At 33.5% G+C, this 27579-nt stretch overlaps 3 protein-coding genes, 1 non-coding gene and 3 pseudogenes across 4 annotated transcripts; 2 read left to right on the forward strand and 5 right to left on the reverse strand.

Moving 5' to 3' along the window:
• Positions 1-140: 140 nt before the first annotated feature.
• Positions 141-22682, reverse strand: LOC120204085 (annotated as a pseudogene).
• Positions 2185-2256, reverse strand: TRNAE-UUC. Its single transcript has one exon. It is a non-coding gene; the product is annotated as a tRNA-Glu (tRNA).
• LOC120204087 (ras-related protein RABA1d-like) lies at positions 2732-3248 on the reverse strand. The gene has a single exon (XM_039204170.1). It carries the CDS (start codon positions 3197-3199, stop codon positions 2732-2734), a length of 468 nt encoding a protein of 155 aa, XP_039060101.1. The 5' UTR covers positions 3200-3248.
• On the forward strand, positions 4916-7636 carry LOC120204083 (annotated as a pseudogene).
• On the reverse strand, positions 8014-9930 carry LOC120204084 (protein GRAVITROPIC IN THE LIGHT 1-like). Its single transcript, XM_039204168.1, has one exon. The coding sequence runs from the start codon at positions 9793-9795 to the stop codon at positions 8329-8331; it is 1467 nt and encodes a 488-aa protein (XP_039060099.1). The 5' UTR covers positions 9796-9930; the 3' UTR covers positions 8014-8328.
• Positions 19209-20146, reverse strand: LOC120203968 (annotated as a pseudogene).
• Positions 22683-25757: 3075 nt separating the features above from the next.
• LOC120204086 (eukaryotic translation initiation factor 4E-1-like) lies at positions 25758-27524 on the forward strand. The gene is made up of 5 exons (XM_039204169.1): positions 25758-26127; positions 26686-26851; positions 26949-27074; positions 27201-27266; positions 27357-27524. The coding sequence occupies exons 1-5, from the start codon at positions 25847-25849 to the stop codon at positions 27405-27407; spliced, it is 690 nt and encodes a 229-aa protein (XP_039060100.1). The 5' UTR covers positions 25758-25846; the 3' UTR covers positions 27408-27524.
• The last annotated feature ends 55 nt before the right edge of the window (positions 27525-27579 follow it).

Consider the following 27579-nt stretch of genomic DNA (forward strand, 5'->3'; position numbering starts at 1 on the left):
CGACCGATTCGATCATTTTTTATGCTTTTATGTTCATCCATAATTTCATTACCATTTTGTTGTTTTTGGGTAATTACGGAAGGCATCGGAGAAGAAATTATCGAACCCAATGAGGGAAATTAAAGTTCTAAAGCTCTCAACATCTCCGTCGGTGAAAGCGGTGATCGTCTCACCCGTGCTGCCAAGGTAATCCAAAGCACATTCATTTTCAAATCCCAAAAATCTATTAACCATGCTTTTCGCTTTTTGTTTAGGTCTTGGAGCAACACAGTGGTCAAACCCCAGTTTTCTCCAAGGGTAAAAATTCTCAACCTAATGCTACCCTTTAGTTTTTTTTAAAAAAAATTGAAAGTTTAATTACTAAAATGTACCAAAACTGATAGTTTAGTACTAAATGCGTTAAAAATGTAACGGCAGGTACTAAAAATGTTAGGCACGGTTTTGAAAAAATTAAAAGTTTAGGTACTAAAATGGACCAAAACTGATAGTTTAGATGTTAAATGAATAGTTTATCCTTTTTTTTCTAATAAGTATACTGTAAATTCTTGAACTTTAGTAAACTCAGTGATTTAATCGATGTTCTTAAACAATTTTAAAAATAATTTAAGTTTAAATCTTCATGCATTTTCGATTTAAAAATCTTAATTCAATCCTTTGTGCTCTTCATATTATCTGTCAGATTTTGTCAACTTGGCATGTTTGTTGGTAGATCATATGTATAGTTGGCAAAATTATAAAAGATGCCACGTTGAAATCTTCAACGGGGCGTATGCTCTTGAATAAGAAATCTGATGAAAAATATTAACGTCCTCAGCTATAAATCGGACTGGTTTTTAAATCGAAAAGATTTAGTATTTTTCTAAACTTTTTAACTACATTGGCTAAATCTTAAAATTTGAGGAAGTACAGGGACTGATGCTACTTTGTTTACCCTTTTGTTGTTAATGAAAATAAAAATCTTAATGGCAATGCACTTATTTGTATGCTGCAATGCTGTTGTATTCGAGCCGGACCTTTCAACTATTTCGACTTTTGGGTATGTAGGTTCAGAGGCGGGACTAGGCATGATCAACATGCTCGACGGAACAGGGCCCCGAAATAGCAAGGGTCCAAAAAAATTAGATTTATTACTATTGTTACAATAAAAAAAACAAAGTATTATGGATCAGTGGTAAAAATTTTAGACCCAAAACCACAGAATCTGCTGTCGAATCTTGTAAAGGTTTTCTAGTTAATAAAGTCATCTTTAAAAAAATTTTGAGATTTAAGAGCCTCTTTTTAAGAATTTGCACAGGACCTCCAACGTCCTAGTCTAGCTTTGTGTAGGTTCATAATGGCATGAGGATTAAGTAAACTTCCTTGTGGATGATATAGTATAACCGAATTGGCACAAAGAAGTTATATCGATGGATTCGTTCTACTCGTAGTTAAATTCAATATTCATGTTGTGGACTCCACGAGAGCATAAACTTACAACTATTGCCGTCTTTCTAGGTATGATCCTTCAACTGGTATCTATGGTATGGACTTTTATGTCGTTCTCGAACGAGCCGGGTACCGCATGGGCCGCCGCTGTAGGTGCAAGTCGCGTGTCGGCATTCAGCACAGAGTTACCAAGGAAGACGCCATGAAGTGGTTCCAAGTCAAATATGAAGGTGTCATTCTTAACAAGTCTCAGAATATTGGAGCTTAGGAGTAGTGGCTACCTTGTTGGTTATCTTTTTCTTTAAGAGATTTATGATTTGGCTATATGAATCATAGGTACTCAATTCGATTTTTTTTTAATTTTGAGTTATTCGAGTTCGAGTGAGTTTGGATTTACTAATACGAAAAATTGAATTTCATTGACTTACAATTTTGTCTTTGATTTCCTTTTTTTTCTTCAATTTATTCTTTTTAAATTTATTTTGACTAAATGTGAATCATATGTTTTTAAACCATTCTAGAATATCTATGGAGCTTCGATTTGTATTTTAGAAAATCAATTTTTTAATTTTTTATTTGATTCTTTAATTTTCGATTGTAATACATAAAGAGACGACATCCATTACTGCAATTTCAAAACTACTTTCATGCAGATACCGCATCCATGGAGGCCCTTCATTCATACATACATACATTTGTTACCCATGGACGCCATTGCAGTACAAAAACTTTATCAGGCGAAATAAAAAAGAGCAACTGTTCCATTGCCGGGAATTGAACCCGGGTCTCCTGGGTGAAAGCCAGATATCCTAACCACTGGACGACAATGGATGGTTGTGTTATTGCTAATTATAAACATAAATATTCATATATATGTACAAATTCATATACATAAATGAATCCAGACCTTCAAATTTCAAAATGGTCCGTCTTTCAGGAACTAAACCGGTTTTCAACATAGAACATGGCTACTGCAAATGTATAGTTCATTGCTTGCAGCATTTTTAACACCAATATCCTTTGTAACATGCAGCAAAATGTAAGCAATTCCTACACTGATAATACAGAACATCATTGATTCTTCTGTAAAAATGAATTGGAGAACCCCCCAATTCACCTATTTCAAATGCAATACTATAATACCCTGGAAATTTCCGAAACCCGAATCGATCTTTGCTCGAACTCCCACACTTTGGCGCTCTTTCAACATGATTCTTCGGAACCAAGGTTTACAACGAAACCGATGCAGCAAAACGATCTCAAGCCACAAAGGTAAACAATCAGACTTCTTCAGATTAACTACAATCTAGCTTGAACAGAAACCCCCTTTCTTCATCGCGGAGACATCGATTTTCTCACCTTTGGAGGGAACAGCCGAGTTAGCCCCTTCTTCGCCCGCTTCCATGGCTTTTTTGCTCACGATATGGTATGTTTGTGTAAGAACTTCGGCGTATGCATTTTCCACATTTGTAGCTTCGAGAGCGGAGGTTTCCATGAAGTAGATGGACTCTTTCTCGGCAAAAAACTTCCTGTCCTCGGTCGAGACGGCCACAAGGTGACGGAGGTCTGATTTGTTACCGATGAGCATGACTACAATGTTGGGATCCGTGTGATCCCTTAACTCTCTTAACCACCTTTCGACGTTCTCGAACGTGGAGTGTCGGGTAACATCATACACAAGAAGCGCACCGACAGCTCCTCGGTAATAGGCACTTGTTATGGCACGATACCTATAAGTTTGAAGAGAGAAGTTGAGAAAACATAAAACAAGCATAAGAAGTATGGACCATAAAGATTTCTAAAGCTCGTTTCGGTACAAAAGAACTATGCTTTCAAGTACATAGAGAGCCGTTGTTCTGAACTTCAATGATGCATTTGATTCATAGGAACTAAAACACGACGGTCGTGCAGCTATTTATTCACGACGACAAAGCAATTCAATCATACCACTCTTATCTGAATTTGAATCTAAACTATGTAGAGATTCTAAACCTCGGAAAAACTACTAAATGTATGTTTCCGTTGTTCTTCTCAGCCTATCCACACCTCTTCTTTCCCTTACTATCCGCCGGTCCAGAGAAGGGAGGGCGATGCATTAGTGGCCTTATACCCTACTAAAACAGGGAAATCAAAACCAACCCAGACAATGATACCGGCAACATCAACAATTATAGCACATATGTGTTCTAGGATCCAAGAGAATTTTCACATTGAAATGTTTTCATTTTCATATGCTATAACAAAATTCTTGGTAAGTTGACACTGGCCAACAAAGTACGAAATCCAGGCCGTAAAATCTACAAATTCAACCAGGGAAAAAGCTAGGGGGAAAGAAGTTACAAAATGATCTTTCGACTATAAAGAGCTGCTTTATTGAGTTTCCGATTATTAAAAGTTACAAAATGATCACTCGACTATTTATTATGTTTCAAGCTCGTCCTTTTTCGTTAAAAAATTAATGATCATCTGAGTTGGATGTTAGCATGCCAACTGAGATATGATAGTCGTTTGAGGACAATTATTTTAATTTTTTAACGAAAAAGAACGAGTTTGTAACATAATGAATTGTAGGGTGATCATTTTGTAACTTTTAATAGTCAAGGGACTCAAAAAAAGTAACTCCCTATAGTTGGAGGACTATTTTATAACTTTTAATAGTCGAATGACTTAATAAAACAATATTAAATAGTCAAGGGACCATTTATATACTTTACCCTAAAATTTATATAATTGTTCACTTAATTCTCTTTACTTATATATTCTATTAATTTGATCCTCTAATTACATTAAATTTAGTATGATTCACAAATTACAATTAATTATCAAACATAGCTCTATATAATTACACCTAATCATGCTTAAATTCAATCACACAATCACTTCCCAATCGCTCTCTACAAAAGACAAATGGAAAAAAGGGAAACGGGTTCGTGTTTAAAGAACGGCAAAGATCAACTCGTGTACCATCGAACGGCGAAAGTTAAGTGGCGCCACCATGCATGCTTTTTCTCCAACGTCAATGGCCATATAACCAACACTTGCAAGCTGCATGCACAAAGGAACAAGTAAAAAAACAAACCCAAAAAAGGCCATTCTTTTTCTTTTGATTTGCAAAAGCGACTCGTTGAATGAAATCAACAGAGTACCACAAATCAAACCCTGAATTCGTTCCTTCCCCGGAACGAGAGAAAATTCCCAGTCCTCGTCAAGAAGCTCAGTGCTTTGAAGAGTAATGTTAGTTTCAATGATTCATTATTTGCATTCATCCGGCTCATAGTTTGTTTTTTATTCTAGTTTTGATTGAATTTTGATATAATTATTCATCTGGGTATATATATATATATATATATATATTTGCAATTTTGGATGGAAATCATTCATGGGTTTGTTTTGATTATTGTAAAGATGATATATGTTTTAAATACCAATGCATATCGTGCAAAATCAAAACCTTGAAGGATCTTGTTCGTAGTTTTGAACTGTTTGATTGTTGTTGAGGGTAATAATTAGAAAAGAGGGGTAAAGATGTTGTCAAGATCGTATACTAATCTTTTAGATTTAGCCGAGGGTAATTTTCCGGTAATGAGTCAGCCTCGTGAGAGGAAACGGCTGACGCGAGTGATGACCGTCCCCGGGGTAATTTCCGAGCTTGATGATGATCAGGCTAATAGTGTGAACTCCGATGTACCGTCTTCGGTTAATCAGGATCGAATTATTATCGTAGCGAATCAATTACCTGTTAAAGTTAAGCGTAGACCGGATAACAAAGGGTGGACTTTTAGTTGGGACCACTACTCGTTGTTATTACGGTTAAAAGATGGTTTGCTTGAAGAAATGGAGGTTTTGTATGTTGGTTCCTTGAAGGTCGATGTCGATGTTAAAGAACAAGACGAGGTCGCGCATCATTTGTTGGATAAGTTTAAGTGTCCCTGCATTTTTTACCGCCAGAGATTTTCACCAAGTTCTATCACGGTTTCTGTAAACAGAATTTGTGGCCACTGTTCCATTATATGCTTCCGCTCATGGTGAATCATGGAGGTAGATTCGATCGGTCTTTGTGGGAGGCATATGTTGGTGCGAATAAGATCTTTTCTCAAAGGGTTATCGAAGTTATTAATCCGGAGGATGATTATGTTTGGATCCATGACTATCATTTGATGGTGCTGCCTACCTTCTTGAGGAGAAGGTTTAATAGATTGAGAATGGGCTTTTTTCTGCATAGTCCCTTCCCGTCGTCCGAGATGTATAGAACTTTGCCGGTGAGGGAAGAGATCCTAAAGGCGCTGTTGAATTCTGACCTAATTGGTTTTCATACTTTTGATTACGCTCGCCATTTTCTGTCTTGTTTTAGTAGAATGTTTGGCTTAGATTATCAGTCGAAAAGGGGATATATAGGACTGGAATACTATGGAAGGACGATTGGGATAAAGATCATGCCTGTAGGAGTCCACATGGAACAGATCGAATCTGCACTGAGACTTGCAGATGAGGAGTCGAGAATAGGTAAGCTTAAACGACGGTTTGAAGGAAAGACTGTAGTGCTTGGAGTCGATGACATGGATGTCTTTAAAGGTGTCAACTTGAAGCTATCGGCAACAGAGCAGTTGTTGAAACGGCACCCAAAGTGGCAGGGAAAAGCAGTGCTTGCACAGATCACGAACCCTGCTAGGGGAAGAGGGAAAGATCTCGAGAGCACGCATGCTGAAATAAAGGCAAGCTGCATGAGAATAAATGAGGCTTTCGGACAAACTGGTTATGAACCAATCGTCTTCATTGATAAGCCAGTATCCCTGAGTGAAAGGGTTGCATACTACACTATAGCCCAGTGTGTTGTAGTCACGGCTGTGAGAGATGGAATGAACCTTACTCCTTACGAGTACGTTGCATGCTGGCAGGGAGTCTCTGAATCAAGCGGGCCTAAGAAGAGCATACTGGTGGTATTGGAAATTATTGGTTGCTCTCCTTCACTCAGTGGTGCAATTCGAGTAAACCCTTGGAATATCAAAACCGAGGCAATGAATGAGGCAATCTCAATGGTTGATGCTGAGAAGCAGTTGCGAGACGAGAAACATTATAGGTATGTTAGCTCACATGATGTAGCGTTCTGGTCTCGTAGCTTCTTCCAGGACATGGAAAGGACATGCAAAGACCATTAAGAAGACGGTGATGGGGTATCGGTTTAAGCTTTGGATTCTGAGTTGTAGCACTTGACCCTAACTTCAAAAAGTTGTCTATTTATCACATGGAATCCGTGTATTTAAGGTCCAAAAATAGGGCTATACTGTTCGACTATCATGGAACGGTAATGCCTCAAGCATCACATAATAAGGCCCCAAGTGCGGAGGTGATCTCAATCATAAACACGCTCTCCGGTGATACCAAGAATACAGTTTTTGTCGTAAGTGGAAGAGGAAGAGAAAGTTTAGACAAATGGTTTTCTCCACGTAAGGAACTCGGAATTGCAGCTGAACATGGTTATTTCATGAGGTTTGATGTTTACCCCTTTTCCCTTTTTCTTGTTGTTGTAGTGATTCTTCAATAGGTGCACTTACTTCGAAGTTATCGGTGTTTCAGGTGGTCTAGTGTCGATAAGTGGGAAGTTTGTGGACAGAGTAGCGAGTTTGGGTGGAAGGAAATAGCCGAACCCGTTATGAAATTGTATACAGAGGCCACTGATGGCTCCTCTATTGAAACCAAGGGGCCACTGATGGCTCCTCTATTGAAACCAAGGAGAGTGCCTTGGTCTGGCACTATCAAGATGCAGACCCGTGTTTTGGGTCAAGCCAGGCGAAGGAGATGTTAGACCATCTCGAGAGTGTATTAGCAAATGAACCAGTGACTGTGAAAAGTGGTCAGTATATCATTGAATTTAATCAGCTCTCTAATGTTGCTTTTAAGGACTCACTCAAGGCGTGGTCGCCGAAAAGATATTCACAACCATGGCCGAGAGTGGAAGGCAAGCGGATTTCGTTCTCTGCATCGGAGATGACCGATCCGATGAGGAGATGTTCGAGATCATTAGTAGTGCAATTTCCGGTGGCGTCCTCTCCTCAAATACGTCCGTTTTCGCCTGCACAGTTGGTGAGAAACCTAGCAAGGCCAAGTATTATTTAGACGATCCGGCCGAGGTCGTAAACATGCTTCAAGCTCTCGCGGAAGCTTCAGACCCCGGATCCTTAACGGACACCGAATCCGACATTTCCCTCTGAAATATCCTTATTTCATTCATTACGCTTTAAATTCGTTTAATTTTCTTACTAAATTTAATACAATTAGCATTTTTATTCACGCAACCGTTAAATATTTAACAGCGTTGAAACGAAACCGTTTTATAAAAATAAAATTTTCATCAAAACGATGATATTTTCCATCTATATAACAACTCATTTATAACATCGTTTAGTGAAAAAACGACTAAGTAACCAAAAATGCTAATTATACCAAATTCAGTGAGGAAATTAAACTGATTTAAAATACAATAATAGAAAAAAATAAAATCTAGTTATGATGGGTGTAATTTACCCACATATATATAAATATTGTTATGATTCGAAATTAACGAAATATCATATAAATTAAATATACAAATTGCCGGATTAATCCTTTTTTATGTGTTATACATATATATATATATATATAAATTAACAGGGTATTTTTGACATTACATAAATTCTCTAAATAAAAAAGAAAAATCTCTAGTTCTAATTATAACCTAGCTGCGCCTCATCTTTCTCTGTAGTGATACAACCCACGCGCCACTACACTCGCCGTTTAAAAACACATCAAAACCCCACTTGAAAACAGCAATCAGCTGTTCCCACCTCACTCCACCACCGTAATCCTAGCAGCGCGTCTAACCAATATCACCTTGACAACGTTTCATCTAAATTTAAAAAAGAAGGATCAACGACTCACCGGAGGAGTAATCACCGGCGACAAATAAACTTGACTTTGAATTACAGTTTTATCGATCTTAAATCCGGGAACCACGGTGAAACTGACTCTGATGTCAACTTCTCCGCCGTTGTATTCACCGGAAAAAAGAGATTCATCGCTCACGTTTTCCATATAAACCTCCGAGAATCGACAATTTCTCTTCACTTCAAAGACCGAAATATCTTGGTTCATTGAGAATCCCAGGCAATTCAACAGCCAAAATCTCTTCGCCATCTCTGCAAACGCCGTAAAGAAAACAGAATCCGGGAACCCATTAGCGCTTAAAATCTTCCTTTGGTTCAAATTCCCGAAGAACGAACACTCCATTTTTGCATGAACGAGGTTGAGATACTTGGTCCTAATGAATTTCCCGAAAGAAGAATCTGGATTTCGAGCTAAAAACAGCTTTGGATTTGCTGATTTCAAGGCCTTGAATTCATTGAAATGCTTTCCCGGGTCTGTTCTTCCGGGTTTAACCTCTTTGCCGAGGCCAAAATCATGGAGATTGAAGCCTTCAAGCACTGTTCTACACACAAAAGATTCAAACGCGAAGCACCGTTGCTTTTGTTTAACGAAAACAGCACCCGGTTCAATGGCTTTAGCCGCTGCATCGAGATCCCAATTTGCTAACTCCATTTCCTTGATCATCAATTTCACGAAACTACGAACCGATCTCAAAGCTTTATGCAAAACTTGAAGGAAATGACTCGGATTCAACGTTGAAATCTTGTTGATGTTATCGAACATCGATAACGGCCCGCTAGCGTTTAATTTCCTCTCCGGAGACTTGTTGAAAGCAAGGCGATCATTGAACTGATTAAGGAGTGAATCAATCTCTAAACCTTTTGATTCAACGTCGGATTCCAGTTTCTTGATGGTGATCTCGTAAGTCTTCATCAAGCTCTGCTGTTCTTGAATCTCTGCTAGCATTAAAGTGATTTGGGGTGAAAGATCAAGCTCTTTCTTCAAGAACTTTCTCTTTAGCTCCGACAGTGTTCTCAGTTCTTCAACGATGGATTCATCAGCAGCCTGGATAGCGCCATTGTTGTACGGGTTCTGCGCCATTTGAAGCTCTGCATAAGCAGCTTTGATGGCCGTAACACTAGCGAAAATCTTTGCAACCGAAGCTTCTAACACGGCTTTCTGCTTGGAATTTCCACGGGAAGTGATCTTCTGATCCGGGTTTGAATTGTAACACTCGAATTTGTTCTGTGATGGGAAAACGCAGATTCCAATACCATTGTTTGAAGAGAATTTCGTTGAGGGCTTTAGGTTGATGACTTTCTGAAAGGTTCTCGTGAGCTTGCTTTTATGGCTATGGCCGCCGCCATTGTTGTTGTTGCTGTTAAGATTGATGTGGTTGATGTTGGAGGTGGTGCTGTTGCAGCTTTTGCTTCGGCTGAAAACTGCTTTTGGTTCGAATATTGGATCCATTTCTCTTTTGAAAGATGACAAGGAATTAGAATGAATTGGAGGGGCGGAATGCTGTTTGGATCATGAGAAAAGAGAGTCTGGGAAAAAGCAAAAGAAAAACGATTTGTGATTGTGTTTGGAAGAAAAGAAAGTGAGAGAATCTGACAATATTTGAAAAAGCAAAGAGAAACCAAATTGAGAACAAAAATTGGATTTAACGCGCGGGAAAATAACAACTTTTTTTTTAGTTTAGGATTTTGATATTTAAAATATTAATTTTAATTTTCATAAACAATTCTTCAATTATAGGATATTATTTTATTAAGTCTATCGGTTATTAAAAACTATAAAATGATCATTCGACTATAGAGTGTTGTTTTGTTGAGTCCGTCAATTATTAAAAGTTATAAAATATTATGTTCTAAATTCGACTTTTTTCTTAAAAAATTGACGATATTCTGAGCTGAATATTAACTTATTAACTGTGATATAATATAATTTGATCAAATAATTTAGTGATCATTTTGTAACTTTTAATAGTTGGTAGGACTTAATAAAACAACATCCCATAATCAAATGACTATATTGTAACTTTTAATAGTCGAATCACCATTTAATTTTTTACCTATATAGTGGAGATGATGATATGTAGGGTAAGATATTGAAGCAAGGAGAAATGGTGGAAGGAGCCCATAGCTAGGGGTGCGCAAAATTATCCGACCCGAACCTAAAAAAAATCGGGTAATTTTTAAAAAAAATTACTTATACGGGCCTGAGTCACAAAATTGAAGTTTTTCCAGGTACCCAGTTACCCGAGTATCTGGTTAGTTTATATATATAATGGATTATTTATATTATGAATTATTAGATTTTGTATTTCGAACTTTTAAATTTATGTTCGGATGTTGTAGTATGTAATTCAAAGTTTCAAACATTTAAATTTGTATATATATATTTTTTCAAAATTAATAATTTAAAAATGAAAAAAAAGGTATCGGATACCCGCAACATCCGGGTTGAGACATGGGCCGAGAAATCACCGACCCAAATGTTATAGATATCATTAATCGGGTACTCGAAAACCCAGGTAACTAGATTACACCCCTACCCATAGCTAGGGGTGTAAACGAGCCGAGTCGAGCTCGAGCAGTGCTGAGCTCGACTCGACTCGAAAACCCTGAAATGAAGCTCGACTCGACTCGAAAACTCGCGAGCTTAAAATTTTCAAGCTCAACTCGAACTTGAAATCCTGAACTGAAGCTCGTGAGCAGCTCGAAAAGGCTCAAAATAAAAAAAATATTAAACTTAACTCGATTGAAGCCTCAAACTCGAACCTAAATCTTAAATACATGAAAATCTTATTGTTTTTTTAAAAAAATAAATATATAAATGTTAATATTATTAATAATTTATTTTTAAAAAATAAAATCTTGATATATTATGTTTTCGATATGTTCACGAGCTTTTCGAGTCGAATATTAAGTAGCTCGTTTCGACTCGTTAAGAACTCGAGCTCGAGTCGAGTTCATTCGATCCGAGTATTTATCGAGCCTTGATCAAGTCGATCTCGAGTAACTCACGATCTGTCTCGTCTCATTTACGGCCCTACCCATATCTATGAGTTATGGAGGCATTGGGCAGATACAGAAGTGTCATAGCTATGAGTTATGGAGGCATTGGGCAGATACAGAGGTGTTGTTTCACACTTTGAGTGCTAAATTATTTGTTTCGATCTGTTTTAATGTTTAAATTATTAATTTTGATTTGTTTTAGTATTTAAATTGAAAAAATAAAATCATTCTTAATGTTTATTTTTTATTTTATTTTATTTTAATATCCAGTCGTTAAAATATTAATTCATTTAGTACATAAATTATCAATTTTGATCCGTTTCAGTATTTAAATAATAAATTTTTAGCGGCATATTAAAATAAAAACAAAAACTATATTTTAAGTATGATTTAAAAAAATAAAAATTTAAATACTAAAATAAATCAAATTTAATAATTTAAATATTAAACATATAATTTACCAAAAATAAATGTATAAAGGAAAATGGTCGAACAAGCCATAGCCGAAAGAAGAGCGCGACTAAAGATGTCCATCATTAGTAAGTTCTTGAAAATTGAAATATGGGCCTTAAAAACGCTTAGAAATTTATATTGAGATTTAGATTTCAAAGCAGCACAATACGCTTAATTTAAGGATAAAGTATATAAATGGTCCCTTAATAATAAGATGTTATTTTATTAAGTCCATCGACTATTAAAAATTACAAAATCATCCCTTGATTATAGGACATTGCTTTATTGAGTCAACTCTTATTAAAAGTTACAGAATGATCACTTGACTATTCATATGTTTCAAAATCGTCTTTTTCTATTAAAATTTGACGAAATTCTGAGTTGGGCGTTAACCTGTTGACTGAGATATAATAGGCGTTTAAGATTTTGAGATCAAATTCTACCATATCACAATCAATAGGTTAACCCCCAGCTCAGAATGTCGCCAATTTTTTAACAGAAAATGACGAGTTCGGAACATATGAATAGTCAGGTGATTATTTTGTAACTTTTAATACTCAAAATACTCTGCAAAATAATATCTTATAATCAAATGATCATTTTTTAATTTTTAATAGTTGAAGAACTTTTAATAGTTACAATAAAGTGAGAAGGAAAATAATAATTTTCTTTTTGGATCAATAAAAGGGGTGTAATAATTTTTATTTATATGAATTTTATGAGAAAATATTGATCTAATTGCCCCAAGTGTTAAGAAACAATCATTGGTACCAAATTATGTTTTGAATCATTTAATTATCCTTGGAATTTGTCTATAAAAACCAAAGTCATTATGAATTTATTACATAAACTATCAATTTTGATCTTTAATTTAATGTGATTAGTACCTACACTTTTAATGTTTTTCAAAAGTTAACGTTAAATTTTGAACAAAAGTACTAAAATGAAACAAAAACTAAACTTTAGGTATGATTTTGAAAAAATATTAAAAATTTAGGTACTAAAATTGATCAAAACTGATAGTTTATATACTAAATATATAATTTACCCAAAATATACCCAATTTATTTGTCTTGTTTATCTTAACATCAAGAAATTAAATGATTAAAAAATAGTTAATCTAATCATGAAGGCATGTAATCATATATTACATGGTAAAATTTTCATCGTTTCTACTAAATTAAACCCTAAACTTTAAATGTAAGGTATAAACTTAGTCTAAGGCCTAATTACGATTTTAGTGTCTTTACTATACTGAAATTCGAGATTTGGTTCCTTTACTTTAAGTTTATGTAATTTGGTCCATATACTTTTATAATGTTATTATTATCATTTTTAAAACATATTTTTTAAAAATAATTGAAATATTCATATGACATAAATTTATTACCAGTTGAGCATAATGGATAGAGTTTATACGTGGCCTTGAATGACACCACTTCCCGTGTCATTATGAAGAACATTATAAAATAGATGGATCATAATTATACCTAATTAGAAAGTAAGGACTAAATCTCAAATTTTAACATACTAGAGAGACTAAAATCATAATTGTTCTCAAAATCATTAGCCGACAAAGACTTGTCTAAAAAGATAGCTGAAAATCAGAAGAAGTGACCCAGAAGCCAATGAGGGGTGTATCTGAAGGGTAATTTTCTCAAAATTTATAATGATTTTTAAATAGAATTTTTTAAATAGCGTAAATTACGCGTTTAGTATTTAAACTATCAGTTTTGATTATTTTAGTACATAAATTTTATTTTTTTTAAAAAGCGTACCTAAAGTTTAGTTTTTGTTTCATTTCAGTATCTCGCTGTTAAAAACTTAACACGTTTAGTACCTAAACATACAATTTTGGTTCGTTTTAGTATCTAAATATTCAAAAAAATCAAAACTTGTCGTTTTAATTTTGAATGGGATACTGAAATGAAACAAAAACTAAAATTTTAAACGACAGCTACTAGAATAAAACAAAAACTAAACTCTAAGTACGATTTTAAAAATATTAAAAATTTAAGTATCAAAACAGATCAAAACTAATAATTTAGATACTAAACACGTAATTTATCCAAGTAAATATTGGACACGGCACAATGATAGCAATAGACATGCAACTGTCATTTCAATTTATGTGTGTTGAGTACACTTAACATGTTCATATTATATATATATATATATAATAAAGCAAAATAATGACATTGGCCGACTTTGAGAAAGATTTGCTCATGACAAATTATTACATTTATAATAAAATACAAAATAGTTAGAGGAGACCATTCAATGCAAGGGGATTTGGGCCATGCTTCATTAAGGTGATATATATAGGATAAATTACGATTTAGTATTTAAATTATTAATTTTTATATGTTTTAGTATCTAAACTTTCTATTTTTTAAAAATCATATCTAACGTTTAGTTTTTGTTTCTTTTTAGTACATCGCTTATGGGTAAATTACATCATTAATCACTCAACTATCTTCTCAATCCTATTTTGGTACTAAATTTTACAAATATTCGATTTAACTACTCAACATTCAAATTTATTTTTTATTTTTAATTATATATAATAAAATAATAATAGTAATAAAATTCCATGTCACACAAATTATTAATAAAATAAATTAGAGTGATTAAATTAGGAGTAATCTAAAAGTTATGTAATTAAATTAAAAATTAAACTTTAGTGACCAAAATAAGAGTGAGAAGATAATTGAGTGATGAATGATGCAATTTACCTATAAAAAATGTGTCACGTGCAACTCACCCATTAAATTTTTAACGTGAGGTAATAAAACAAAACAATAACTAAACATAGATATGATTTTTAAAAATTGAAAGTTAAGTACGAAAACGAGTCAAAAATGATAGTTTATGTATTAAATACATAATATTATTTTGTAGTATAACAAAATAATGCTACAAAAAATTTTCATGAAAGTTTTTTAGATGAAAAAATGGGTAAAATACAAATAATCATTCGATTATATGATGTTGCTTTATTGAATCCATCGACTATTAAAAGTTACAAAAATATATTGTAATATTAAGAAATCCTAAATGCATAGGTATAAATGTACGAACACTAAATATCTTTCAAATATCTGCACCTCAACATAAAGTTACTATCTTTAACATAAGAAAGAGAATGGACCGAGGGGCGGGTGGGGATAAATCGTCCCCTCAAATTTTAAAATTACGATATATTTTAGTTGTTTTTATGTATTTTTTTAAAAATTGAAAATTTGTTTTCATCCTCCATAATTTTATAAGTTTAAGTTCACCTTTTGAAATTTTAAAAATTTACCCCTAACATAAAATCCTACGTCCGTTTATATATATATATTAAAATTGAAGATGAAGAAAGCATAATGGCAAATGATATGCAGCAAAATGAAAGCAATATTATATACACACAAGACCTAAAGATTAAGTCATCAGTTCTCCTCAAGAGAACCGAATAGAGTTTGGTTGAGACATATTTGATACTTAAATTATGACAACTAGGCGTCTACGTAAAGACTTGAAATAAAAAAAATAAAAAGAATCTAGGGTTTATATGTTATCATCTCCATAATTTTATATAAATATCGATATCATTTACGAATCAATTATTTTAAATTAAATATTATAAAAGACTATTATAAGAACGATTCTCTGAACTTAATTTTCTCTATTTCGAATATTAGATTTTAGATCCTAAACTTTAATTAAAGAATCTGATACTTCATGTTTAAGTATACATAATGTGATCTTTAATATACTTTCAATAGTTTCAATAAGTTGTTTTTATAAGTTTTTACTAACTTTTACTTGCTCAACCAGGGATGGATGTGAGATATGAATCCGAAGACTTTTGACTTGATTTTATAAGATCTTTTTTTTTTAATTCGAGTTCGGATTGAGTTTGTTGAAGGAAGTCAATTTCGGGTTCATGATCAAAATCTTTGACCTAAAAAGATAATACAAATTTTCCTTTATGTATTTAAAGATAATTATAATAATACTCCTCTCGCTTTATTTGTTTTGAACTAGGTCTATATTTTATTTAATAAAAATAATATATATATTTACAAAAATCGAGTTAAATTATAGTTCGAGCGGATTTTTTTAAACACAAATTAAACTGAATAATAATTGGAGTGATATAATACTTGACTCAGGGTTAAATAGTTAAGAACATATTTGAAAGGGTTAAAACTTTAAAAAATAAAAGTAGAGGGACATTGGGGAAACAAATTAATTTATTATGAATGTGAAGGGTCTCTTTCATTTCCTTATCCAAATGGAAATTGGAAAAAAGTATGTGCATACCTTGAAGAATGCAGTATGTTTAATGTTATACCAAATATTATTGGTGACGGATTTATAAATATATTTTTTTAGAGTGAACACACATGTTAACAACATAAAATTTTTAAATGGGATGAGAATAAATAAAATTTTAGGGTAGACATCGTCCATAAAATAAATAACTATCGAAGAAAACTTAGATTTTAAGGTGGACATAAAAAATTTCCAGGTGGAAACTTTAGTAAAATAACACCATTAATAAAATTCAGATTTCATGATTGGAACGTGTCCACCTTCACCATACTGTACAAACCGGATAGATTTAGACTCTAACATTAGCATAAATTAAATTATTAAATTTAAGAAATATAAAAGAATTAATAAATATTTAAATTCAAAATTTGAGGATAATACTATAAGATAAATATGTCTCACCTAGGGATGATATGAGACCCGAATTCGACGGGTTTCGACTCGATCTAATTGGGTTGAATTTTTTTAAAGAAAATATGGGTTTGGGTCGAGTCGAGTTGGGTTTTTTAAATGTTATGTTCTGGTCGGGTTGGGTTTTTTTAAATGTTATGTTCGGGTCGGGTTCGGGGTTAGGGTGAAAAATATCTGACTTGACCCGAGAAAATGTACTTTTACATAATATATTTAACGATAATTGCAATAATACCCCTCTATATTTTTTTTTCAATTAGATCTTATTTTTATTGAATAAAAATACATTTATTTAATAAATATATTATTTCGAGTCGGGTCGGATCGAATCAGATTCATATTTTATCTCAAAAAATAGGATCGGGTTTGAATCGGGTGGAAGGTTTATATTTTTGGATTGAGTTCGAATCAGGTGGAGGATTTATAATTTTCGGGTCGAGTCGGATGGACCGAAAATCCGACCTAATCTGACCCGACCCATGCCCATCCCTAGTCTCACCCCTTCTTTAGTTTCGTCCCAATCCTTATAATTCCTTATAAATTTACTTGGCCATATTACTTAATAGAGATGTGAAAGTGAAACCCTATTTTCTTCGTGTATAGATTTTTGGTTTTATTTAATTATTTTTCATAGAAAATATTACTCTTTTATGTTTGGAATATAAAATTTAACTTTCAAATTTAGAAATTAAATTTGACAAATTTTATTAAATCTATCGTATTAAACTTACATATCTTCCACAAAAAAATTTGTAATAAAATAAAAAAATTAATGATAACATCACTTCATTGCCGTGATCAACATTAGCTAAGTGAATATAATTCATTAGCATCTCATGGATATCAATACTTATGTCGAAGTATTAGAGTTAACGGTATCATATGTATTCATTATTGATTTTTTATTTTAAATTAATCCTTAAACTTTTAAATTTTCCAGTTTCATCTAACTATATAATTCATTTCAACCATAATTCCACTTAATATCTATTAAACATGTATTAATATAACTTGACAATTAATATTACGAGAGATGTGATTAATATTACACATCATTTAGGATAAAATTAAAATATTCAAAAAGTTTAAGGATCAATTTAAAATGAAGATCACAATTAGGAGATGAAATATAATGTTTAAAAGTTAGAGGGTTGCTTTAGAATAATAGATGAAATATAATGTTTAAAAGTTCGACGGCTACTTTAGAATAATAGTCATAGTTTAAGGATAAAATTAAAATATTTAAAAATCATTATGTATATCTAGACATGGATATGGGATATGTCCATGGTTTTCAGAACCGGATCGGTTAGCGAACCGGTCATGCTACCGGTTCATTGGTTCAACCGATCGAACCGGTCCGACCGGTCGGAAGAACCGGACGACGTCATAATTATTTAAAAAATTAAATAAAAAATAATTTTTTATATCACAAGCATATTCAAAGCAAGTCATAACATATATAAGTTAAAAACCATAAAATCAAGTGAAACAAAATGATTCAAATTAACTACAACATAATATTTAAGGTAAAACATATTAAATAATAAATATAATTATATAACTATAATTAAAAAATAAATTTTGGGTTAAAAAAATCATAACAAAATGATATTGTTTGGTTTAATTTTTTTTTTAAAAAACAATCTCACATGGCTAAGAAACATAAAAGAGCATCCCAAAAGTCTAAAGAGTAAAAATATGAGAACAAACAATCTCACATTGCTAAGAAACATAGAAGCGCATCACAACTAACTTCTATAAATAATAGAGGTAAATTGACATTCAAAATCATGGAGCCTTTTGGTGAGCATTGAGTGAACTATTCTTTCACTTCAATCAAGCTCGAATTTTTGGCTTCAATCGAGCTTCTAAATTTTTTTGAGTTTAAGCCTTTTTGAGTTCAAGTTTCAATATTATATTTCGAGTTTGAGTTGAACTTGATAATTTTTAGCTTGTGAGTTTGAGTTGAGTTGAGCTTACTTTTAAAGTTTCCAAGTTCGAGTCGAGCTCAGCAATACTCGAGTTCGACTTGGCTCGTTTAACAAACGACGTTGTTTGGTTTAAATTTTTTTTTAAAAAAAAAACAAAAATCCCGGTTTTTCCCGATTTTTCCCGATTTTTTCCGGTTTTCAGCCGGTCCGGTTCGAACGGTTCAACGGTTCTAACCGGTTTACTAATAGCGGTTCAACCGGTTTAGATTGAACCGAACTAAACAACGATTCCCGGTTGAACCGACCAATCCAATCCGATTTTCAAATCAGAGGATACGTCTCTCTAGAGACCTATACCAATATCGGTACACATCCGAGTTGCACCCAGCATTCATCAATACTGATAAAGGAAAACGAAAATCACTAATCTGTATCACTCCGATGCTTTATTTTACTCGAAGTACCGATGTTGGAGATCTGTTTTCAATGGATATCTGGAAATTGTTTTGTGATGTGACCCTCTAACGACCTATGCCGATCTCACATCCGAGTAACATGGTAATTACATAGGAAGAAACACCTTTCTAAACAGAAATGCCTTAACATTCATTACTTTAGCAACAACATGGTATGCCATGTAAGGAATACACATCAGGATCAATCATTGAAGCACTAAATACTAGACTCGAACCGGCAAATCAGAATACATCCGAATGACAAACATGAACATAAAGGGCAAATTTCATACCTGGAACATTCCCAGATTCCTATTGCAATCAGACTCCGGCAATGTCAAAGAAACAGTGACCTGCAATTCATGAAAAGGCGGTATAATCCGAGGCCCCAAATTCATCCTCACATCGATCTTCTTCTTCTTCTAGACAGCTGCACAAGAAACAATGGGAACAAATGCAGCTGGACTACTCTTAGTATAATCAATATTCAAGGTTTCCTTTACCTCAAAAGGCTGCTCCACCAAATAACTCATCTAAATCCCACTAATCACAAGCGAAGTAAACACACATCCACATAGAACAAAGGCTAAATATACAGCCCACAAGATTCCCCACCCGAATCCGAGAACGAGTCGCCGCAAGGCGAATTGATCCACAATTCGATAAACTTTGAGATCACGTAAGCTGTGATTGGCCTCAATGGTCTAAAAGGATCGATCACGAATATGATGAGATATCTCAACGCTGTTATGGGTAGCGTAATGAATCTTATTATCAATTTTAACAGAAACCCAATCGATTTCGTCGTTAAACGGGATATAAACATTAGTAAAGTTAACGAAGAATATAACGAGTCCTTAAGCTCAGTCCTCGAGAAGGCCGAGTTACTACCCTGGGTGACCACCAATTCATCGTTTCTCGCCGTGGTTACACTGGGTTCGACGTGGGTTGTTGACTCGGTTATCTCCGGAAATATCGTCATTTGGGTTCAAATCACGGTGGAAATTGTATGTTTTAGAACTGGTTTTTGAGTCGGTTTCTATGAGGGAATCTCCAGGTTCCTCGGAGGAGTTTTCCCGGTGGGAGAATAACTGGTGGAGGAGAGTGGATGATGCGCCGGAGGTGGAAGGATCCGGTTGGTCGCCGGTGAGGGAACCGTTAAAGGGAACGTCGTCGTGGAAGTGGTCCTTTTCGTCGGTGATTTCGGACTCCATTCGAGCAAGGTGACGATTTTTTGTTAAAAAAAATAGGGTAAAGATTACAAATGGTCTTATTAAAGATTATTGAAAGTTACAAAATGATTCTTTAATTATAGTATGTTGTTTTTTTGAGTCTCTCAATTATTAAAAGTTACAAAATGGTCACTTGACTATTTCATATGTTCCAAACTTGTCCTTTTCCATAAAAAAATTGATGGTAATATGAGTCGGACGTTAACATGTTGATTATAATATGATAGTCGTTTAAGATTTTGTGATCAAATTTTATCATATCACAGTCAACATATTAACGACAACTCAAATTGCCACCAATTTTTTAACAAAAAAGGAGAAATTTGGAACATATGAAATAGCCGAGTGACCATTTTGTAACTTTTAATAGTCGAGTGACTCAACAAAACAACAACCTATAATCAAAGGACCATTTTGTAACTTTTAATAGTCGATGGACTTAATAAAGTAACAATCTATAGTCAAAAGACCATTTTGTAACTTTTAATTTTTAAGGGACTCAATAAAGCATTATTATACGTTACCCAAAATATATTTAAATTATTTTGGGTATATTACAAATTTCATCACTCAATTGTCTTCGAAATCATATGTTAGTCACTAAAATTTAGAAAAATTCAATTTATTCAATGAACTTTGATTTGCCGCTTAACATAATATTACTAATTAGGATTTAGAAAATAGTTAAATTAAATACGAATTTTAAATATATTTGAATTTAGATTTTACTAAAACTAAAATTATTCATTTTAGAGTAAAGTATACAAATGGTCATTCAATTATAAGATACTATTTTATTAAGTCCCCGACTATTAAAAGTTACAAAATGATTATTCTATTATAGAGTGTTGCTTTGTTGAGTCTCTCAATTTTTAAAAGTTACAGTCTATAGTCGGATGATCATTATGTAACTTTTAATAATAAAATAATACCTTATAGTGAGGGGATCATTTGTGTACTTTATCTATTATTTTATGAATTTTTCGAATTTAATCAGTGAATTTATATAAATACAATTAATAAATAATTAAATTTCGAATTCGAAAATCAATGCAAGTAACTTCCTTTCTAAACGAAAATAAACATTACAATGACATTGCAGACTCTCATTCCTTAGAACAATGACACCAATGGTTGAAAACAAACTTAGAACGGCAAAACAGTGTAAATCATAAAAGCCACCCGAGTTGATCGATTATCAGAGTTGCGCAAGACGGCGGATATCGATCGGATAAGCATCGGACGGTGACTGAGCACTGTATGATCTCCTCCCAATTATCACATTTGCAGCCTCAGTTGGATGAAAAGCATCCCAAAACAAGTACTCATTCCTATTCCTACATGGCCTTTGTAAGGGCAAGCAAGTGATTTGCCCATTGTTCCTCCCAACGCCACAACACCCTGCATTTTTCACCCTAAACCCTGAAACATAAAACATAACGACATTCGATGACGTCGGATCGGTAAGGCCGATAAATATCGGTTAACGTTTTTCCCCCGGATTAGTAGTGTTCTTACCGAAAGCCGAAGGATTGGTGGTGATGTCTTGGAAAATTCCATAAACATCAATGTAGATGAACTTTGCATCAGAGTCATTGTTGTTGAATTGATCAACAAGAGCTTTGAGCTTGCTGTTGAAGATCCTATTGGCGGCATTGATTCTCTCCACACAAGTCCGACTGTCTCGGCTATTTTGAGCTAATTCGTTAGGACTGCACCTGATCTGACCTAATCCGATCAACACGAACTTCCTCGCACCGTAGTCGTACAATGCCTGGAAATCAACGTCAATGGAGATTTCAAGTTCAGCTCCGAAACAGAGACAATACTTTATCACGAACGCGATTCGTATACGTAACGATGAATGTAGAATACGAACCTGAAGCTGCTGAGTATACTGTTGGATAAGAACATCAGCATATTGCTCGGGGCTGAATCGCCTGCCGGTGGAGTAAAAAAGAGGCATGAAATAGTTGTTAAGGTAATCATTGCTGCCGAGCCCCAAGCAAGTTCAGCTGTGGATAGGAACATACAATCATACGTTAAAATCGAATTCGATATTCGAATACCAGTAAAAGAATATAATCCGAACCCATTTTCGAGAGAAACCCAAAGTTTCTTTTCGTCAAACACATGGAAGAAGATAATACATAGAGTCATACATACATAAGGAAATTTAGAAGCTTACTAATGACATCGACTGTGGTTCTGCCATTGGAGAACCTCCCGGTTGGTCCATTAGGGAAGTCGATTCCATACGGCATGTAATTAGCTTTAGCAAGCGACGATAATCGATTGTTATTCCCATTATCAACCAATGAGTCCCCGAAGATGAAGAAACAAGGAACTTGGGGTGCTCCATTGATTACCCCTAAGCCTAAACTCAGAACTAAAGCTAACCCAAAACCAAACAGAGCACACACTTTCTCCATTGTTACTATCAAAGGAAAGCTCAAAGAAGAAAGAGAGTAAGAAAGGTTGAGATTTTGATGGGAAACAATGGCGTCTTGTGAGGGAAATATATAGAGATGGAGAAGAAGAAAAAGAGTATGCAATGGCCGTATCGAAAAGATTAAGGCATGCGAAGTGCTTTTACGGTTGAAGAAAGTAGGTGTACTTATATATATACACTATTAAAAATCGTTTATTTAATACACAATACATGTATGAATGATTAAATATCAAATGATTAAGAGTATTTAAAATAAATATTACTTTGTAATCACTTTAGTTTATTAAAGGAAATCATTTATTTAATGATGTTTGAGATCTTCAATTTTTTTAAAAAATTAATATGATTTTTAAATTTATTGTATTTAATATGATCTTTAAATTAAAAAATTTGATTTAAATTTTAACCAATTAAATTGAATTTTGATTGTTACAATATTTTACAATATTGACATTTACATAAACTAAAGAGTAAAGTACATAAATAGTCTCCCGATTATAGGATAATATTTTATGAGGTCCTTTAACTATATATAAAATATTATTTTATTAAATCTTTTAACTATTAAAAGTTATAAAATGACCGCTTTACTATTTATTGACATGATTTCATACATAGCATCTAATTTAGGGTTCATTTAGAATATCTTCTCCATGTGCATGCCATTAATTACAAACCATCATCATTGAATATGTATGTATGTATGTAGTCATTAATGGTTATGGATGGTGGAAAGGGGGAATTTAATGGTGGAAAGAGTGGCATGCATAAAGTAACATGAGTGCTGTATTATCTGTCTCATCGTTGACCATCACCGACGTCGGGGTCTAACTAGTTCCCAAAATGCGGCTAAATTACATAACTGATATCGTTTGCTTTAAATTTTCCCTTTCTGACACCGTTTGATCAATATTTCTAGAAGTAGCACCCTTTCTGCTGAGTTGGTAAAGGCGCGTCTCCGAAGACGCGCTTTACCCGTGTTTTCGCTGAGTTGGATGCCACGTGTGGAAGGCGCGTCTCCGGGGACGCGCCTTTGCCAACTCAGCAGACACGTATTTTATTTTATAATAAATAGTTTATTTTTATTATTATTATAAATTAATAATATATTATGTAAAATGTTTCGATTATAATGTAAGAATTATCAAATGTATTTTGTTAATGTGTGTTAAATGTGGAGTGAATTATATACATTAATATAATATAACAATATATGAAAACCAGTTTTGACTTTATTGTAGTTATAGGAAAGATGTATGAAATTATAATATTACACATATGGTTATATTATTATTTTTGATTTTGATTATCGATCTATTAATTTTATCAGTTAATTATTTAAATGTTATCAATCTAGTCATCTCATATCAATATTTAATGAAAATATTGATGCATAAGTTAATAAATTAGTATAATTACATATTTAATCTTCAAGACTTACATATTTTATAAAATTAGTCTTATTGAAAATTTAATTTAATAAATTTAATCCTCCAATCAGAACATGAAATGTGTCATCGTATACATAAATTTTTAATAACTTTTAATTTGTTTAATTTAATATTTTTCTCTCTACTTAGAAGGTGAAATTATTATTATATTTTAAAAAAAATTATAACTAATATAATTAGCAAAAAAAAATTAATCGCAACAGCATTTCGTTTTCCATTATAACTGTAGACAAAACAATATAATTAGCAAAAAAAAATTAATAATTCTAAATAAATAATAATTATATAAATATTATTTTAATAAAAAAATAATATTTACATAAATATATTAATATAAAAAATAATAACTATTTAAAAAAATACTAACATAAAAATAAATTTCTTACCACTAATAACAAATTTAAAACTCAAATAGTTGGAGAATTTGAGTTATATAAGAGAGGAGAATATGATTTTGGTGTGAAGAATGAGGGAGGGTTGAGGGGGTTTATATAGGGGAGGAGGAGGGGTAGTTAGGAAAAACGGATGGGGGCATTTATGACATTTAATGGAAGGCGCGTCCCCAGGGATGCGCTTTCCACACGTGTCTGCTGATATGGCAAAGGCGCGTCCCCAGGGACGCGCCTTCCACACGTGGCATCCAACTCAGTGAAAACACGGGTAAAGCGCGTCCCCGGGGACGCGCCTTTGCCAACTCAGTAGAAAGGGTGCTACTTCTGAAAATATTGGTCAAACGGTGTCAGAAAGAGAAAATTTAAAAAAAAAACGGTGTCAGTTATATAATTTAGCCCCAAAATGCAGTGGTACAAAACTTTAATCATCACTTCATGGAAACAGGAGTGGATGATAACTTAGAGTAGCATTTATTCAATGGCCTATGGTGTGTGTTGACCCCTTAAATTTCTCACCTATTCCCACCTATGTCTACGGATGGGCATAGGTCGGATCAGATTTTTAGTCAATTCGATTTGATCTTAAATTATATATATTTTATTTAGAATTCGATTCGAATCGAGTTTTTAAGTGATTTTATTTGAATCTAACTTGATTTTTTTATATAAAATACTAATTTAACCTGACCTGATCTAAAATAAATATATTTATAAAAATATTATTTCTATTAAATAAAAATAGGATCTAATTGAAAAATATATATGAGGTTATTATTGTAATTATCTATAAATATATAATATAAATTTATATTATTTTTGTACCAGATTAGGTATTTTTCATCATAAACTGGAATACGACCTGAATCAAACATATTTTCAAAAAAAAAAACAACCTAAACCCAATCTTTTAAAAGAATTTACAAAAAAGAACCTAAACCCAGTACAAATTAAGAAAAAAACATGTAGTTTAGAATGTAGTTAAATTTTTAATGAAAAATGACGAGTTTGGAACATAATAAATAGTCAAATGACTATTTTATAACTTTTAATAGTCATATGACTATTTTATAACTTTTAATAGTCAAGAGACTCAACAAAAATAACTTCTTATAGTTAGAACATCATTTTGTAACTTTTAATAGTCAGAAAATTTAATAAAATAATATTATATAGTCAAGAATTATTTTGTAACTTTTAATAGTCGAAAAATTTAATAAAATAATTTTCTACAGTCAGTGACCATTTATGTATTTTACCCTTAAATATATATTGACCCACTAAAATCAATGGGCATTAGCTTTGGGGCGGTTTACGGAAAGATCGAAGAAGAGAAATCTTTAGCTGCTCTGCTACAAAGAGAGAGGGAACTGACAAGAAATCGAGAGAGAGAGATCGAAGATGGAACTCGAAGAAAACCTGAAGTCGTTGAACATCAACGAAGAAGAAAACAAGAACCCTCACGCGAAAGACGAAGAAGAGGAGGGGCTTGAGGAAGGGGAGATTGCCGGAGAAGAAGATGACACGACGTCGTTGAAGAAAGATGTCGTCGAACAACCTCACCCTCTTGAGCATTCATGGACCTTCTGGTACGATAACACACAAGCCAAATCGAAGCAAACAACTTGGGGTAGTTCTATGCACCCCATTTACACTTTCTCCACCATCGAACAATTCTGGAGGTTATTTTCTCTTCTTTTTTTACTCTTCCCTTTTTTAGATTGACTCGTGGGTTGTGAATTTGATGGCATGCTGGCTTTAGGGTTTTTGATTATATGTTGAATTTTAGGGTTTTCTTTCTTTCTTTGATTACGTGTTGGATTGTTACAATTTTTATAGGGTTTTACTGTACTTCTGCGATTGATCATTCAACAGTGTTTTTTGGACTCTCTATCATCGTGATGATGGTGATGATGACTGTAAATGGGATTTGCTTTCAACTGTTATTGTATAATTATGTGTACTACAAGAAACTTGGAGCTGCCTGCTACATAGTGCTGCTTCCTAGCTACTTGTTTCATCTTAATCAGATGTTGTTAAACTGTTCTTTAAATTTGTCAAAATCAACCTTGGGAAAGTCACATTTATCGGATATATGGTAATTTAAGTTATGTGATCGTCGTACAATGGCTTTTCCGGCTGTCTCTATATGGCTGCCATTGATTACTAGTTTCATGTGTCACTTCTTTTGATTGTTAATGACACTCATGGATTTAACTTCCAAACTTTTCTGATTACAGTCTTTACAATAACATACATCATCCGAGCAAGTTGGCTGTGGGAGCAGACTTTCATTGTTTCAAACATAAGATCGAGCCTAAGTGGGAAGACCCTGTCTGTGCTAATGGGGGCAAGTGGACCGTGACTTTCCAGAAGGGGAAATCAGATACGTCTTGGTTGTACACGGTATTGTTTTGGATGATATATTGTATACTTGTTCATGAAAATTTGATACTTAAGTTGAAGTTGTGGCTTGATATCTTATATATTTTTGCTGTACTAGTTGCTGGCTTTGATAGGGGAACAGTTTGAGTATGGTGATGAGATCTGCGGAGCAGTTGTCAGCGTGAGAGGCAAGCAGGAAAGAATAGCACTTTGGACCAAGGATGCTGCCAATGAAAGTGCACAGGTGAGTGAGTCACTTTGTTACGGAAAATGACTTGTGCAATTCCAAAACTGTTATCTATAGGGTTTGTTTTTAATGACTTCAGAAATTCTGAAACCTTATTTTTGTTGGTTTTTGTTGTTGATGCAGATAAGCATCGGGAAACAGTGGAAAGAGTTGCTTGATTACAACGAAACTATTGGGTTCATATTTCATGTAATGGCTTGTTCTAATTTGTTCAGATCTTTCTGTTTATGTGTCGGGTTGTGGGTTTTATAAACAAACACGATCTATTCTATCTTTCAGGAAGATGCGAAGAAGCTAGACAGAGGTGCCAAGATTCGTTACACTGTATGAGTTTTATAGAGTTCTCTAGTAGTAGACGCCGTGCACAATGCAAGATTGCTCTCAGGACTCTCTGTAAGCACCTGCGGCATTACTTGGTTGCCTCCTTTCAAGTTCTTAATTGTTGTTTGACCTATGGCTGTTGCTTCAGGGATTGTTACCTATATAAGTGATATTAGTAGTT

Source organism: Hibiscus syriacus, unplaced genomic scaffold (genome assembly GCF_006381635.1).
Source record: "Hibiscus syriacus cultivar Baekdansim isolate YM2019G1 unplaced genomic scaffold, ASM638163v2 tig00010533_pilon, whole genome shotgun sequence".
NCBI classification, from domain to species: Eukaryota; Viridiplantae; Streptophyta; class Magnoliopsida; order Malvales; family Malvaceae; genus Hibiscus; species Hibiscus syriacus.